At 37.2% G+C, this 17,826-nt stretch overlaps 1 protein-coding gene across 1 annotated transcript; it reads left to right on the top strand.

Annotated features, from left to right (window-relative positions):
• The first annotated feature begins 190 nt into the window (after positions 1-190).
• NDC80 (NDC80 kinetochore complex component) lies at positions 191-17,485 on the top strand. Its single transcript, XM_058811771.1, has 17 exons — positions 191-336; positions 1,893-2,116; positions 2,624-2,710; positions 3,467-3,590; positions 3,718-3,890; positions 5,073-5,175; positions 6,297-6,386; positions 7,657-7,750; positions 8,875-8,981; positions 9,793-9,937; positions 10,229-10,434; positions 11,622-11,774; positions 12,042-12,131; positions 12,929-13,021; positions 14,526-14,656; positions 15,020-15,122; positions 15,476-17,485. Exons 2-17 carry the CDS (start codon positions 2,016-2,018, stop codon positions 15,596-15,598), a joined length of 1,923 nt encoding a protein of 640 aa, XP_058667754.1. The 5' UTR covers positions 191-336; positions 1,893-2,015; the 3' UTR covers positions 15,599-17,485.
• The last annotated feature ends 341 nt before the right edge of the window (positions 17,486-17,826 follow it).

Here is a 17,826-nt window from a genome sequence, read left to right as displayed (position 1 = left end):
TCTGTTTCCCCCGCTCCTCCTCCGCTCCGTTTCCCCCGCTCCTCCTCCGCTCCGTTTCCCCCGCCCCTGGTCCCCGCCCGCGGCGCTGCCCGGCCCGCGGCCCCGCCGTGACGCAGTTCCGTGTGACGCCTGGGCCACGTCCGGGCGGGCGGATTTGAAATTGCGAGGAGGCGGCGGCGACGGCACTGGCGGTAACGGCAGGGCGGGGAGCGGGGGACAGCGGCAGCAGCACCAACACCAACACCCTCACGGCTTCACCCACTGGGACAAGTGTCCGTGCGGCGGCGGTGACTCCCGGGCTGCGGGCTCGCCGCTGAGGCCCCTCGGTCGCCTTCGGTACGGTTTAGACGCGCTCTCACGGCGAGCGGGTGGAGCTGCGCCCAGCTTTGCCGCGCTCTACGCTTTCTTGGTTTTTTCTTGCTGGCATGTTGGCTCTGGCAATCTGCTCTTAAATCTCTGCTCTTTCAGAGTCCTACCTTTTGTCAGCAGCAGTGTGGCCAGCAGGACCAGGGCAGTGACAGAGCCCTGTACGCGGCACTGATGAGGCCGCACCTCCAGCGCTGCGGCCACTTCTGGGCCCGCAATTCATTGAGGGCCTGGAGCGTGTCCAGAGAAGGGCACCGGAGCTGGGGAAGGGTCTGGAGCACAAGTCCCGTAAGGAGCGGCTGTGGGAGCTGAGGGTGTTTAGCCTGGAGAAAAGGAGGCTCTAAGGAGTCTCATCACTCTGGAACTACCTGAGTGGTTCCAGAGAAAGCAGGCTGTAGCCAGGTGGGGGTCGGCCTCTTCTCCCGGGCAATAAGTGAGAGGACACGGTGTCAAACTGCACCAGGCTTTGGTGGGACAATTGGAGGAATTCCTCCACAGAGAAGGCGATTATACACTGGAATAGACTGCTGTCGTGAATGAGTGTGTTAAGCTTGCTCAAACAACCACCACACCTGCCCAGCATGGTGGTGGAGTCAGTGTCCCAGGAGCTGTTTAAGGAAAGGCTGGATGTGGCACTTAGTGCCATGGTCTAGCTTACAAGGTGGTGTTTGGTCATAAGTTGGACTTGATGATCTTGCAGGTCTTTTCCAACCTAATTGATTCTGTTATTCTAGAAGCTAATTGCTTGCTATGATTGTGAATATTCATTCTCTCTGTGGTTGGTCCCAGTTAAAGTAATGGAATAATGCAGATTCTTCCCCAGACACAGTGAGAAATGCTGCCCTATGAATTGAGCTTGAGCTAAACTTCTGTTGTGGTTTGTGAGCAGTGGAACTGGAAGCAAAATGAAGCAACAGTTTATATTAATGTGTTTTGGTAACATCTGTAGGGAGAGGGAGTTTTTATTAGTTATAATTCAGTCATTTAAGCCCATCCCACAAATAAAGTAGAACCTCTGTAGAGGGCAGAAGCAGGCAATTTTTGTGACTTAATGTTTTGTGAGTTCTCTTTACTTCAAATTCCCCTTAATCCCCTTAATGTGGGGATAATGGTCTTAATATTCCAGTTTGATTTATATTCTGCATGCATATTCTGAAGAGAGCCATAATATTATCTCAGAATAGGTTTTCCAGTTATTGTGCTATAATACTGGGAGATCAGTTGCAGAGGAATGGGTGGGCTCAGAGCTAGAAGCTCAGGAGCTGATGTACAGCAAAGTGCTGTAAGCAGTACTTGTGTACTCATGGTAGTGTGGACTGAAATGAAAAATTTCTCAAGCTCTTTTGCTTTTGGGACCTGTAGGTCTGAAATGACCAAATATAAAGAAAGGCAAAACAGTAGGTTTGGAAGAAACACTAACACTTTTTATCAATAAAATGGTTGATTTAAAGGGCTATGGCTGCTCTTATATATTTGTGGAGCCTAACACAATTTTTTTTTTTTTTTTTTTTTGGTCCAATGTTCAGGTCTACTTGTTTATTCTGAGTCTTTGGAAAATCATTGTGGCATTTAGAAAAGAAAATACCCTTAGATCCTGGATTTTCTGATATTGCTGGAATACTGAGGGATTGTGGTTTACAGCAGTCACAATGAGGCGAAGCTCAAGTACTGCTGGAAGCAGCAGTCGACAATCTATGATGGCACTGAGAGTGCAGGACACCAACAAGATGGGTCTTCAGACACCTCAGATGTAAGTCTGGCTGGTCATGTTGCTAAAGATAAGTATATAAAACTAATTCTGAAGAGATTTATCATAGTGTGTTTGAGTGTGAGTAGCAACTGAGGGGAAAAAAATAAGACAGTGAGAAGAAAGCTCCCTACAACCAAGGGTGTTTGCACATGTGCTCCAGTTTTTCAAAAATACTTGCTTTAACCTTTCTGTGTACTTGTGTCATGTTTCAAATAGTAACACTTTGTTACATGTTTCTGAGGAGATAACTGGATGCATCAGTTAACCTTTCTAAGATGTTTGGGGGATGAAGATGCTTAGTGTTCAAATATATGAGTGTTTGTATCACTCTAGTATGAGCTATGTATGGTCTATGCTGGGGTCTATTCCTTTTAAATATTCCTTAAATATTGTAGATTTTATTTACAGTCTTTCTTGTACTATAATACAAGTACTATAGGAGCTATTTACTATAGCTCTTGTATGAATTGGTAGAAGTAGTCACTTGAATCTTTTTCTGCTCCTCAGGAAGGACAGAAGCACCTTTGGGAAGCTGAGCATGAGCAAACCTACATCTGGAGCTTCAGAAAGAAAAGTCAGCTGTTTTGGGAACAGGTATGGATAGCTTTTGTTGTCTGCACTGTACATTAAAACAAAAATGGTCCTCTAATTTTGGTATTTTTCTTTCTTGACAGATTTTCACTACAGGGAATAATGGATCTGAGGCAAGCAGACCTTCAGGTCTGCCTTCCTCCAGTCCTTGATCACTAAACAATAATGCTGTGGAGCAGGAATTGCTTTGGGAGCTTTATTTTTTTTTTTCTTTTGGGAATGATGCGCACTGCAGACCTTAAGAGTATCTCAATACATTTTCTTGTTTAAGCAAGAATGACATCTGAAGCATACTCTGCATTACTTTCCTCTCTCTAAGATACAAACTTTCCAAAACTCTATAATCTTTCTACTTAGCTCATGACTTCCTGTGTTATGGGTATCTTCTTGATAGTACCCCATTGTTGCAGGGGTTATTCCTTTTAAATATTCCTTAAATATTTTTAGAGTTTATTTACAGTCACCAACATTATTTTTTTTCATCTTTGGGGTATTTTTCTGCTCTCTAAAAGTTTATTTATTTCAATAAAATGAAGAAAGTATTCATCTAGGATGCAGTAATCTTTGTTGTACTTATGGCATTGTGACTTCCAGGTTGATGATGTTTTGCCAATGACCTTAAAGAAAGAGAAAACTTCAAGTATCATTTTGTATAACAAATGCAAAGAAAACATAAAGCTAGCCGTTATGACTTAAACATGAAGAGAGTTCTTCTTTCTATGTATTGTGACAATACCTGTATTTATTGTCTGTCCCTAGAGCGAGTGGGGCTGGAGGGTCACGCAGCAGCCAGTTCGGTGTGTTTGGGACAGAAAAGATAAAGGATCCCAGGCCCCTTCATGACAAGACATTCATCCAACAATGTATCAAAAAGCTTTGTGAGGTAACATATTAACTTGTTCTGCATGTATGTTATGAGGTGTAAAATGTGCTAGTCAAAATGGTTATTTCCCTTGGTTTCAACTATAAATTTTATTTAGTGACTGGTATTCCGTGTTTCTTTTGCACAGTTCCTTGTTGAGAATGCTTATGCCCACAATGTTTCCATGAAATCACTACAATCTCCATCAGTTAAGGACTTTTTAAAGATCTTCACCTTTATCTACAAATTCCTCTGCCCTTCTTATGAACTGCCTGACTCAAAATTTGAAGAGGAAATTCCCAAAGTTTTTAAAGACCTTGGGTAAGATGATTATTGTTAGTCTCCTGGACTGAATAGATATGCTATGGCTAGAAATTTAAAAGCTAAGAATTCTGCATTGATAGTTGGGGGGAATGGATAGGTTTATTTATTCAGATGAGACTCTAAAAGTGCAATGTTGTAATTGTTTTGTTTCACTTTTGTTTAACTCTAGGTTTACTCTCTGATTTTCAGCATCTGCTATACATTTTATATTTGAATTTACAGAACTATAAGCTCTGGGAATCTTGCTTTGTCATGTAAAATTTGATTATTTGTATAGAACTTTGGAGGACAAGGCACAATTTTCTTTTACAGACCTTTCTGTTCATTTTGTTAGAATCTAGGAACTAAAATTTCCAGAATTTTGGATCAAGACAATTTAATTTTAGTTTAAACAAATTTAATTTAGTTTAAAATATGTTTTCCTGCAATTTTTCTCATTCTGCTTTCAAAGCAGAATGTGGAAATAACAAAATTACTGTTGAGGGGAGAAAAACACTAAGCAGCTGAGTGGTTTATTGCTGAATTTGTTCAGTGTTTGAAATCATTAATGCCCCAACACTGTCTTGGAAAGAAAATCCTCTGCCTCTTGATAACTGTGAATTTTCAGTCTCATTTAAAAAAAAAGGGAACGTATACCCATGATGGTGTCAGAGTGCCAGGGCTCCTTAAATGTAGGTGCAAATCTTTTGTACACTTCTCAGCATTTTAATAAAGCTTTGTTTTAATCTATAACATTTGAAACTGCTGATATAGCTTAAAATGTTGAAAAGGATTACACTCTGCTGCACCAAGGGTGTAATTCTGGATAAAATTACTAATTCTGACAAGTCACTTGAAGTTTTGGGAGTTCAAGGAGCATCTGGATGACACTCTTGATCATATGGTTTAGTTGTAGGCAGTCCTATGAGGAGCAGGGAGTTGGATTTGTAGATCCTTACAGGTCCCTTTCAAGCCATGTTATTCTATGAGTTGCAAAATGAGAAACCCATGATAATTGAATAAAATCGTACTATAAGAACTCAACTAATTTCATTTGGAGTACAGTAGAATTGAGTTTGCTCTTCCTTCTGTGCTTTCATCTACATAGAAAAATATGCTGCTTTGTTTTCAAAATGTGCTGGTTTGTTTTCATTGCTGTCTGCCACAGCTATTAAAAATGTATCCTCTTTGGCCATACAGGTACCCCTTTGCTCTGTCAAAAAGCTCCATGTACACTGTGGGAGCACCACACACCTGGCCTCAGATTGTGGCAGCTTTGTGTTGGTTAATTGATTGTGTCAAGGTAATGTTTGTCTTAAGATAAATATTTTTACTTTCCAGGCTGGAATGTTAGTTTCAATACAGATTTAGTACATATTTTCTACAAATCTCTTTGTTCAACATATATGTAAACATATATGTTCTTAGCTGTCATCTGGGAGCTGACCCTTGGCCTAATGTTTTGGTAACTTTTAAAGTGAGCTTTTCATGTTATATTATGATAGGGTTTTTTCTTTACTTGTATGCACTGGATAAATTAATGTATAAGAGGAGGTGGCAAAATGCTGATCTGTACATACAATAAACGTGAGAAGTTAATGAGTATAATCACTGAATGGAACGTGTATCTCCAGTGCAAATGTTGTGACATCTGCCATTCTCTCCTAAATTTGAAATCTAAGGATGGAATTTTCAATTGAAATTATTCAAATGTCCTGTGATTCTGATACAGAGTTGTCGCCCTGGTTTTTTAAGATTTTCTAAGCCTTCTGATGTTGACATTCTTGTAGTGAACTTTCCCACACACTTTCTGTAAATAACTCATTGTTTTTCATTCCTTTATGGAGGAGGAGAGAGTTGATGGACTGTTGGTTTGACCTGTGGCATTGCAGAGGTGTCACTGTCACCTTCCAATCCACTGTCACTCTTGTAAAACTATAAATAGTGGAGTCAGAGAATAAAACTTCCCTTTTTTCCCTTCACTTGAAAGCGGTGGTGTGCTTGTGTTCTTTCGTGTCGGTCAGTGACACAGAGTGGCAAGTTTTCAGTTTGAGTGGGGTGCTTTTTATTTAATTTTGGTTTTGTTTGGTTTGTTTGGGTTTTTTAGTAGTCCTAACAGTTGTTGCTGCCAACTCAGGACTGAGCAAAATTTGGCATCTGTGACAGAAGTTGACCACTGCTGAATTGAGCACCCAGGAAAACCCTGTCCTTTTCTGCTCAAAAGACACGAGACAATTTGGCAGTGTTGACTGTCTAGTTCATGCCTCTTTACCTGTGTGTTTAGTCAACTCCATACAGGTTCATTCCAATCTGCTTGCTGAAATCCTAATCCAGTGTTACTCTGCTTCTTTTCATGAAAACCAACATGGAAACTAATGGATGTCGTCATATTTGCTCTTTGTTGTGTGCATCTCTGTTTTTCAGCTGTACAATGCGATCAGGGAAAATGCACCATCGTTCGATGACAGACAGAGCTGGGGAGGAGAGACAGATGATGGAATTGTACATAATAAGGTACCATAAAAAGGAAATTAGTATCAGAATTGCTTAACTGGATTTTGCCATTTGCTGTAACAACACAATTTAATTACAGTTTAGATTGCTGGGTCATGTATTTATAGATTCTGTTCCCTTTTATATTCACAATGCTTTCTAGGAGGTAGAGTAGCATTGTATTAAAAACCTGATCAACTATTTCCTGAGCAGGTATGATGATCAGTCTATTGGTGTAGACTGGGTATTAAACAAAATATTCTCTTTATTTTATATTCACCTTATTCTACAAGTATATACTGTTCTCCTTTGTAGAGAAAGGGCATCATTATGCTGTTTATTGTTGAAGTAGAGTTTCTGATATATTTTCCTTTAGCACTCAAGACTTCTGAGGTTAATTGCAGTGCAGTGTAAAGAAAGTGACTTAATTCTAAATATAGTGACTTGTGCCAATTTACTATGTAAAAATTGGTTGTAAAGTTTTATTTCTGAGCCACAAAATAGGGTGGCAGTATAATTTGAGCTCTTAATCCAACAGCTTGCTTTCTTTTTAATTTATCATGGATTATTAGTACTACTCAGATTTAACTCAGTGTTAAATCACAGCAGGTGTTTGGAGAGGGTTGCATTATAAGCTAAAACATTTAATTAAAAATTGCAAAAATCAAGTAAAATCATAATTTTGGACTAAGGTTACAACATGATGGTTGGCAAGTAACAATGCTTTTAAACTAAATACATTCTTCTACATTGGCACTTAGGCATATATATATATATATAGATAGATACAAAATTCACAATACTGGTGTAATTGCTTCTGAAGCATCTGTGACTTAGTGTCTAGCAAACTCTTTTTGGGTAACCTTTCTTTAATTCTAGACAAGAGTACTTTGAGATCTGCAGATCTGAATTTTAATGATCATAATTATAGAAAAGGTCTGTTAAACAGACCTGCAGTTTCCATAAACTAGCCTGAGAGAATCATATGCATCAAGATGAACAATTCTTAAATATTCTACCTACAATCTTATTTAATATCTTTGTTAAAAATACATTATTTCCAGACCTTTCTTTGTGTGAATTATAGTTGTCTCCTTCTGCCTGAATATATAATCTGTTGACATTCTATGTTCAAAGGGAGGAAAAAAGTTTAATTTTACAAAAGTACAATCGAAGCTTTAAAGATATCTTTGATGTCTGTTTAATTCCACTGATTGAGTAGCTTTAGACTATCCAGATATTTTACAGGTCTTGGAATTGTTGAAATGAAAGATTTTTAAATTGTTTTCAGCTTTTCATGGACTACTGTGTGAAGTGCTATGATCTTTTCATGAAAGGGAGAGATACCTTTGAAGAGTTGGATGCTGAAGTGCAGTCAAAATTAAGTAAGTTTTCAAATTTTAAGTATTCAATTGTGTTACTGGTTTCTTTTCTCCTAGCATCAGTTTGTTCATTTTACGAGTGAAAGTGATCTAAGGGAGTCTGAAACACCTAAGTATGTTTCAGTTACTTCAACTTAATGCTCTCTTTTTTATGTGTATTTTTAGCAGTATGGATGGATAGGTCATGATCTGCTATCAGCTGTAGCTGTGTCACCTGGTTTTTTTAATGTCTTTGTCACAGAAAACCAGTATACGATTCTTCAGATGTGAACTCCATCTATGCAGATGGCTCTTGTTTCTGTCTGGAAAAGTTAATAATTTAAAAAAAGAAAAATATTTTCAGAGGATGCACAGCTGACAAGAAAGTTCAACTTTTGAAAGATCTGAAAGCAGTCTGCAAGAGTTCCAAACTCTGTTGTGAGGGTTCTGTATGTGATTCAGCATGCACCTGTGTTTATCTTCAGGGAGGTAGAAAATTATTAGGTTTTTTTGACTCACTCATTTCACCACCTGCAGAAATACAAATGCAATGTGAGAAAAGGAAGAAAAACATTTCTTACTTTCTTTGCTCTCCTATGAGAAGCCAGACTAAGGGCCCTTTGTTTGCAAACTGGAGCCATCAGTTGGAGAGGAAACAAGATACCACACTGTTACCGGATATTGGGAAAAAATAATCATCCCATTTTTTGGCAAAGCCAAATTAAGTTAGGGAAAAGATGCCTCAAGAAGCAAGGAAGTATATGGATAAGAAAGGGGTTGTTAAGTAAGTTTGATTTGTTCTAGCTTCACAAGGTAGTCCTGACTTGTATACTCTGCTGTGGTGTGGGCTGTATGAGAGTTTGGAAACCCTTACCTCTTGGGAGTGACTTTGACATGAGAACTCTTTCTGACATGAGGACTGAGAAACCCATTTCTCTTCTTGTTTGTTCTGGGGTTTTTGCCTGGTTACATTTTAATGAAAGGTTTTTCTGGTAAGTTTCTTGGTTGTTTTTAGTTATTTTTTTAGTGTAAAATAATTATCCGGATAATGGGTATTTACTGTGCTGAAGCTCAAGTTCAGATACTCAAAATAGGTAGTGATATTGAGATAAATTTGTAACTCCACTGTCTCTTCTGCTCTCCCACAGAGGATTTATTTAATATAGATCCATTCCAGATGGAAAGTTTAGAAGCTGAGAACAAAAGACTTCAAGAAGAGATTGCAAGACTAGAAAAAGAAAAGGAAAGTGAGCCGGTTAGTAAATTGTGTCTGTTTTTATGGTGGAGTTGAATTTTATAATATCGACCATTTCTGAATGAAGATACTTATGATACATAACAAATGGAAAAATTTCAGTGCTTTGAGATTTTAATTAGGCCAGAATTTTACAGACTCTATACTATTAGAGAACAAGGCTTTTTTCTGTGGAATCTTCAGTAACTGTTTGATAATGTGCAGGTATTTACAGGTAATAAGGTCTTATATTGACTGAAATATCAATAAAATACTTGAACCAAATTTTTTAATATAAATTTCAACATTATTTTTTTCAAGTGTGTTGGTATTCAAATATGAGGCATGGGATTCAGTGGTAACAAATATATTTTATGGAAAATACTTTGCTTGAAAAGCTGGATTCTGCTTTTAATACAGCCTGAGTTTAAAAATGGGTTAGTGGCTGTGCAGGTGGCAAATTGAAATTCCTGCCAACTGTGCAAAATGTGCTGAGTTTATTCCTGGCTTTCTATGCCCCTGTTTCATCTGCCCTCCATGTACTACTAGAGTTAAGTTGTGGACTACCTGTAGTAAGAATTGTCTAAAGCACTGTCTGATGCAAATGAGAGACATAATGCTGAAATGCAAGAATCTTTTCAGCCTTCGTTGCTGTTATTTTAAAGGTGTCTTGACTGGACTTAGCTGTCACAGGGATAAAAAATTATTAAAGTTCTTTAGTTTTATATTTGTGCTATTGATATTGATCAATTACTCTACTGTCTTATCTGGAAAGTGAAGTCATTATTTTATATTTATCTAAGAGTGGTTGTTCTTTTCACCCATTTCCTAGGATCGTAGAGTAACGCTACGAAATGTGAAATTGTCTCTTCAAGCAGACGTACAGAAATTCCAGGCTTATTTGGCTAATATGAAATCTCATATATCCATCCTTGATCAAAACCTGGAAAGTATTAATGATGAAGTTGAGACAGCAGGTAAGGAGGACTTGATCACAGTCAGGACAGTGAAGCTAGAAATAGTCTTCAAATAATTGTAGTTCTTAGATTGAGAGCAGAGCAAGGTACTTGGAGTAGCATGATGCTACAAATAAACTTTCCAGAATGGATTGCTAATAAAAAATTTTTGGCTAATAGTTCTCTGTACACTGGAGTAATGAAATGGTAATGTTATGTAATAACTGTCATTTACTCATACAATACAGAGGTGAGGCTTATGTATATAGGCTGGTATTTTATGTCCATTTCACAAATGTTTTATGTACTTAGGAGTAGAAGTAGAAGCCATGAAGCAGGAGAATGCCCGGCTCCAGCACATCTTAGATAACCAGAAGTACTCAGCTGCGGACATTGAGAGAATAAATCACGAGAGAAATGAGCTGCAGCAAACCATTAATAAGCTGAATAAGGAGCTGCAAGCAGAACGAGATCAGATGTGGAATGAAGAGATAAAATATGCTAGGAATAGAGACGCGGTATGTGAAAACCCCACAACACTCGGAGGTGGCTGCCAGTTTTCATCATGCAAGCTTAAAATTGGAGTCTTGATAACTTCTTTCCTAAATAATCTAACACCACCATACATGTATCTAACCAGGCAAAACTGACAAGAATGGTCTCTGTTTACAGTATCCTGAAAAATGTTGCGCTTTTTTCCCTTTTTCTGTTTTGCACTTAATGGAAGTGTACTTTTTTCCTGCATCGTAAGAGATGTGTCTAGAATATGAAGCATGGTAAGCTGTCACTGCTGTAGCATTAAGAGCTTTGATAACATTAGCATGCCATTGCTTTGATAACACAAGAAATTACAGGCTAATGTTAATATTTCAGAGCAAGGAAGTAAGGCAAAACTAGTGAATTTGAATCAATAGCTTTGCATGCATTTAGGGCCTGATTAGTTCTTTGTGTAGCAGTTGTAACATCTTTCAAGGGCCAAGTTCAATCCCTTCAAACAGAATGAAAAGATATAGTCCTGTAAGTGATGGGATTTAAAAGCTTCTGCTTTGCCAACTGGAGAACTAAAGAAAAAATTTCAAATATGTTTGGTAGGGTCACCCTTTATCAAGCACTTTTATCAACTTAAATCCTCAGGTGCAAGTATGAAGCATATAAAACTGGAAAAAAAAAAACCCCTGGGTTCTTTAATGTTTGCATTTAATTAATTAGATTAATTAGAAATTAAAGCATTTAATAAGCTTTGTTTAAAGGCATGCTCAAGTTAGTTTGTTGTTAGGATGTGTGGCTGTGTAGCATTTCCTGTCAAAACTAATGAGAGAAGGCATATTGACCTTATGACTGATCATTTGTTTAGTATTATTTTCCAGCACGTTTTTAGTTCCCTATCAGCTAATTCTCAGAAACCTGAGGCAGGAAAAATTATGGCAGGTGAATATGGAAAACCACAGGTGAAACCATTCAGTGTTCTCAGCCATAGACACTAAGAAACCTCAGTGTGCAAACTCTGAAAGAATCAGAAAACAGTACCTAATGCAGCAAACTGCTGTACTGGCACTGCATACAGCTCTTGAATACTGTGGGTAGCAAGGAATTATGGCTATAGAGAGCAACTCAGGAACTTGTTTAAAATACTATATGAATACTTCTTGCACAGCTTTTCACTTGTATCTCTTCTATGATTTGTGCCCTTTTCTCCTCTGAGCAGATTGAAATGCAACTGGCAGAGTATCATAAACTGGCTCGAAAGCTGAAATTAATTCCAGTAAGTGCTGAGAATTCCAAAGGCCACGACTTTAAGATTCAGTTTAATCCTGATTCAGGACCGAATTGCCTAGTCAAATACAGAACTCAGATCAAGGTAAGTAGAATCAACACTGAAGGCTTTAGATACCACTCACAAAAAAAAATGTGTTTCTTTGGGAATGCTGGGAAGGTCTCTCAATCTCACAATGAAATGTCATTGAAAAGCTTGTGTGATGAGTCACCATAATGACATTGTAGTATTTTAAAGAGATTTGGTATTGGAGAATACAGTAGCCTAAAAGAATAAAAGGGTGTACTGGGGTGCATCTTGGTTCAAATTAGCAAATTGCATTTGTTCGATCTTCTTGTATACATATTACAGGCTCCCCTCATGGAGATCATCAACGAGACTGAGGAGGAAATTAGTAAAGGCACTCAACGGAAAATTACTCTGGAAGATACTTTGGAACAGGTGAGTTAGTTAATGAAGATTAACACTAAGATACCAACCCTAAAACCTTATTTGCCTCTTTCATTCAACTTTTTGCATAGTTAAAGTGTGATGTGTTGGATTGGTTTCTTGAATTACTTGGGGTTTTTCTGAGGACAAGTAGAGGGGGAGAAACTGTGAGAAAACTGCTTTTATTGTAATGGAACCTAAAAGTTTTTCTAAGAACTGAGGTCTTTGTTGGTTGAAATATCATGTATTCCCTGAATTAAAGTTTATGTAGCTTACATATATTTGACCATAACCATTGGAAGTATTTGTTTCTAAGTTGCCCATTCCAGTTGATTGTGTGGCTTACCATCACCGACAAATTGTCATCAGGAAGATTTTTAGTACTATTGGATTTGGGACAGATTGAAAGAAGGAGAATTTTATTTCCTAGTTCTTCTACCTTCTACCTGAGCATGGTGTTATGTGGTATGGAATGTCCTCTTGGCCAGCTGGCCTTGCTATGCACCTTCCCAGCCTTTTGCCTGTCCCTGCCCTACTCAGTGAGGGGCCCTGGGAAGCATAGAAAGCCTTGGAATGCTGTGCTAGCACTATTCAGCAGTAGCCAAAACTTTGGTGTGTTACCAATACTGTTTTAGCCCCTTATCCAAAACAAAGCATAACATAGGCTGCTATGAAGAAAGATAATGCCATCCCAGCCTAGCCTAGTTTAATTGTTTAACCTGTTTAACCAGGTGTGGTTTGTGATGGCATGGATTTATACATTGCAATTCTTTTTGAACCATACTTCCTTGGTTATGTTTTCATCCTAGGTGACTGTAATGCTAGAGGACAAGAAACGCAGTGTAAAAATGCTGACAGAAGAAGCTGAAAAGCTGGATGATCTTTACCAGCAGAAGCTTAAGGTAGAACTTCTTACACCTTGATGACAACTTACCCTTAATGATACCCTTATTCTTAATTTTTGTATTTATAGATAAATTTTTGGTTTGCGTTTTTGTTTGGGCTTCTGCCTTTGCCTTCTTCCTTCCCTCTTAGAGGACTTTTTCATTCTTTTCAGAAAAGTGATTTGACTGCCACCTTAACTGAATCAATTTTCACTTTCTTGTAAGAGAATCTGGCATCATATTGTAGCAGATCCTGTAAATAATAAATTCCTGCATCCAGTAATAAAAGCAGCAACAATCATCTGACCTCAGGATGTCTCTGGGCACGTGCTTGAAGGAAATTTTAGGATTAACAGAACCTGTCTTGTCTAATCAATTTGTATATAATAAATACATTTACAGTTTTTAGTAAACATGTTTAATCAGCTTGTGTAAAAACTAAGGAAAACATTGACCAAAAGCATGTTAAATTGTTTTAATGATCTCAGACTGTTACTTACTTTAGCTTCCTTTGCCAGCACAGGAGCAGTCTCTATTCTTTTCCCCACTTGCAGTTCAGCAACAAAACATAACCCTCTCTGTTAACAACTGAGTGGCTATTTTGGTACCTCCCAATTTCTCTGACAACACTGCTTTAGTGGGGCCGTGGTGCCCTGCAGAAAAATGTTCTTTGAACTACGCCAATGTTTACCATACATGCTCCTGTAAATCCAAACTCCTGTGCTATAGCCATGAAACAGGGCTATTTCACTGCTAATACCTGCTGAGGCAGGTCTATATATAGGTATATAAAGGCAATTAATTTAGTTTATATTTTTCAAAACCACATGACATTTAGCTTTTGATCTGTGCTCTTGCATATACTTTTCCCTAAAGTTAAGCTCATAAAATACACACTTGCCACCAGACACTTAGTCATGTAATTCCTCTCCTAATTTTTAAAATGCTGTTTGTAAGTCTTAAGTATTAAAATTATTTTTGAAGGATGATGTTTCAGTAATCTACCAAAATTGCATGTTGAGTTGACGTCAGAATTTTGTTTGGTTTTGTGGACTGTATAGCATCAACAGTGTCATTCTCCTAGAAGAGATGATTCTTTGGAATAGTACTCTCTTTCAGACAAAAAAGAAAAGCCATTTTCTTACTCAAGTGTGGTTGTATTTTTTAACCTAGAAACAGTTGTTCATGATGTGCCATTTCTAAGCTATTTAGACAACCTAAACAACAGTTTTTGAGCTTTAACTCTGAAGGGAATGTAGCTGCAACACAGGCCTTTAAGTGTGGTTAAAGGAATAAAGAGATGGTTAGGCTTATTCTGGGATGGGGATGATACAGAAAACAGCTGAAACTTTAGGTTTGGGAGGGATATCCTTGGGGTTTTTTTCAGTTCTGAACTTGGAACTATTTGCGTGAATTTTGAATTCCAGTATTAGGATATAATCAGGTAAGTAGAAAGAAAAAAAGATCCAAATTATACCTGAGAGAGGCCTTTTTTTTTTCTTCTCCTTCCTTATGACAACAGGAGATAGAAGAAGAGGACAAGAAATGTGCAAATGAACTGGAATCATTAAAGAAGCATAAACAGTTACTTGAGAGTGGTGTCTATGATGGGCTCAGTGAAGCTACAAATGAATTGCATGATCACCAAAGACAGTAAGGCTCCTAACTTCCATGTCTGCCTGGTTTTTAAGGACAAAAATATTTTCTTGAATGTAACAAAGTTGTTTCAGCAGGTATCCATCTCAGTGTGTTAATTTCACAAGTTAACAACTGAAAGATGTTTCTCCTCAACAGTATTTTGCTAAAATATTTGTCTGCTGTATCAGAACTCCTGTTTTCCGCGTAAGGGTTTTTCTTTAAGTTGAGCATTAATATATTGTAACTTGGTTCAAATTAATACTAATGGAAAAAAAAGTATGGCTAAATGTGATGATAAATCAGACTTGAAGTGATTGTTTTAAATGTCAGGAATTCTCTAATTATGGACATGACCATCTGAGTATCTTTACCTTTTAGATATCAAGTTGTTTTGCAAACAACAACAGAAGAGAAGCGAAAAATTGATGCTAACTTGAGTCGTCTTATAGAAACAGTTGCTACTCATATAGAATCTATAGTGGTAAGCTAAAATTTGATATTCAGAATTAAATCTCTCTAGAGACATTTGCAGTTAAACACTTGCAAATTAGAGCTTACTCTTTCTAAGGAAGTATCAGTTATTTAGCTGCTACTAAGTCTGCAGATTCTAGTTAAATTTTCTGACAAAACCTTTGGTGTAAATAATCAGAATTGATTGTTAAGTTTCAGCAGTAACATCCTGTCAGGTTAAACCTGCTTCTGAGAGATGTCTTTCAGGAAAGTGTTTAACTGAAATCAGTTAACCTGTGCAATGACTGCTTAAAATGCTTTAGCAGAATCAGTAAAATACAGACCATGACAGAGCTAATAAAGCTTTCTGTACCTCTTTTCTAGAAATACCTTGATGAACAGAAGGCGAGAATATACAGGGACGATGAAGAATTCATGCCTGAAGATCTATTGTCAAACTTGACCAGCATCCTAGACAGTTATAAAAAGAAGGCTGAAAGTGTCTAATCACTAGAAAGATGAAGATAAAAATGTTGCATTTCTGAAGCTCTCGTATGGGGCCTTCTAAAGGGATGGGTACTTACCTGTGTTTAGCACTGAAACTGATTTTAAATGGAAGAAAATAATTCTTTGTTTTGTTGAGACAAATACATTTAAGAATTAAACAATATATTTGCATTTTCTTAAATGCTTTGCTCAGACTTTGTACTTTCAATAGCATTTCTATGTGTTTAGGGCACACGCATCACAGACAGTTCACATCCTTCCCCCAGCCTTATTTTACTAGCAAGACTAAATGTAAATGTCTGTCTCCTGCTTGTTCAGTTACCTATGAAACTGCACAGAGACACCTCTTACATGAGTAAAAAATCAAAACCTCTCGTGATAAGATTAGTCCTTGGATAGTAGTCTTGTAAATAATCTAGAAAAAGAAACACAGTAGTTTGAAAACCAAGCTTTGTCTTTAGCTGCTCATACTCCCAGATGAAACTTCACTGAAGTTCTTGAATATATATACCAGAGAAAGTTCTAAATAGCTCTAAATCATATGAATTCTGGCTGTATATCTAATCACTTGTCGGTTTGGTGCATGTTAGATACATCAAAATGGTCTAAAATATCTGTATTCTTGTTAGGCTGGTTGGACAGATTTTGATGTTTTGTCAGGAAAGTAACAGTAAAATTAGTGTATGGGCAGCTCTGGTCCAAATACTTTAAAGAAAGTGGATCAATGCTATGTGAAAGTAATGTTTTTATCTATTCTGTGTATAATTTTGTGTTAAAAAATAAATAAATAAAACCCAGCATTCATATCTTGGATAGTTTATGATGTTATGTCCTATTAAAAGCATTGAAGTATTTGAGTTTTTTTTATCGGTCAAACATTCAAATATACAAAGATAAAAACAATTTTGCAGTTGTTTAAAGGCATTTAGCAGCTGATAAATAAAGAAAGCTGCTCCTTAATTCTACAATATTTGAATGCAACATGAATCCCTAGGATATATAACAAGACTTGAGTTAGACCATCTAAACACAGACTGAATTCTCATTCTAGGCTATTTTTGCAGAATGAGTTTAAAACTCAGTTGTTCTTAACATAATGTGTGAATCTTCTGGCCTGGTAAGAGTATTTGTTTCAGATATGATAATGATGACATTATTTAAGTTTCTGATTTTCTGTTCCTTTTTTATACTCCAGAATTCTAATTTAACAGCTAGAAAAGTCTTCTGATAGCTGGGAAGTTTATATGCTTTCTTTTGTTGTCCTCTTTTCTCTTATCTTTACAGACTTACTTTTTGTTTCTGTAACAAACTAGTTTTTGCTACATCCCAGTTCCTTCTCTTTAGAAGTTTTTTCCTTTTGTGATCTCTTTAACATTTTTGTTATCTAAAGCAAGGTAGCAATCTAATGGAGCAAAACTATGAGCTTTTGATGAGAGCCACATTCCTTTAAACCATGTGCTTATTTAGGGGCTATGCTCTCTCTTGACTCCCCCATACCTGTTTATCTCTGCATCTATAACTGACCTTGTGTTTTTAGCATCTGTAGGTTCCTTGCCATGTGCAGTAGTCAGTTCATTAAATGGGAGCAAAATAAATGGCATTTCCAAGGGCTTTATATTAACCCTAATGAACATGGGTCAAAATCCAAATCATGATGCCTTTGCTTAATGCACTGGCCAACGTAATATTCTGAAATTAAAGTAGTCCAAATAATTTCTAAAAATAATTGTTAGTAACATTGACAATGTGTTTTTGTTATTGGTCTGTCAGTTAACCTAAACTGTCTTTAGAACTACGTCAAATTTGGATCAAGTTTCTGTAAAATACTGTAGGGCTGTGTGTTGTAATCCAACAGATCAACATCAGGCAATGTTTACTAGGTACTATGTCTTCACAATTTAAAAATTGAGGGAATTTTTTAATCCTCGTTCAACATGTTTTCTCTGTGATATTGAAAGTCAGGCAAGTTGGTTTTGATTTGTGTTCTGGAATAGGGCTTCTAAATTTAGGCAGTAGGTACTAGAACATAATTTCTGCTCTTGGTTTTGGTTTTGTTTCTTTATTGGAATATAAAGTCTTAATGAGAAAGTACCACAGCACCTGTACATTTCAGTAGTATGAGTCATTTTTAAATGTTGGCTCTTGTATGGATCCAGTTGCCTCATTTAGTGCTAGTGTACCTTTTGTACAGTTTAATGTGACAACTTTTGTATTCTAACACTCAATAA

This window comes from Ammospiza caudacuta, chromosome 1, assembly GCF_027887145.1.
Source record: "Ammospiza caudacuta isolate bAmmCau1 chromosome 1, bAmmCau1.pri, whole genome shotgun sequence".
Taxonomy (NCBI): domain Eukaryota; kingdom Metazoa; phylum Chordata; class Aves; order Passeriformes; family Passerellidae; genus Ammospiza; species Ammospiza caudacuta.
This window is presented reverse-complemented; position numbering and strand designations above follow the sequence as displayed.

Bases quoted from the DNA above. Each gene is read 5' to 3' on its own strand.
- NDC80 (XM_058811771.1), top strand. From the start codon at position 2,016: ATGAGGCGAAGCTCAAGTACTGCTGGAAGCAGCAGTCGACAATCTATG. The intron at 3,591-3,717 runs GTAACATATTAA...TCTTTTGCACAG, and splicing joins GTATCAAAAAGCTTTGTGAG to TTCCTTGTTGAGAATGCTTA. The intron at 11,775-12,041 runs GTAAGTAGAATC...TACATATTACAG, and splicing joins AATACAGAACTCAGATCAAG to GCTCCCCTCATGGAGATCAT.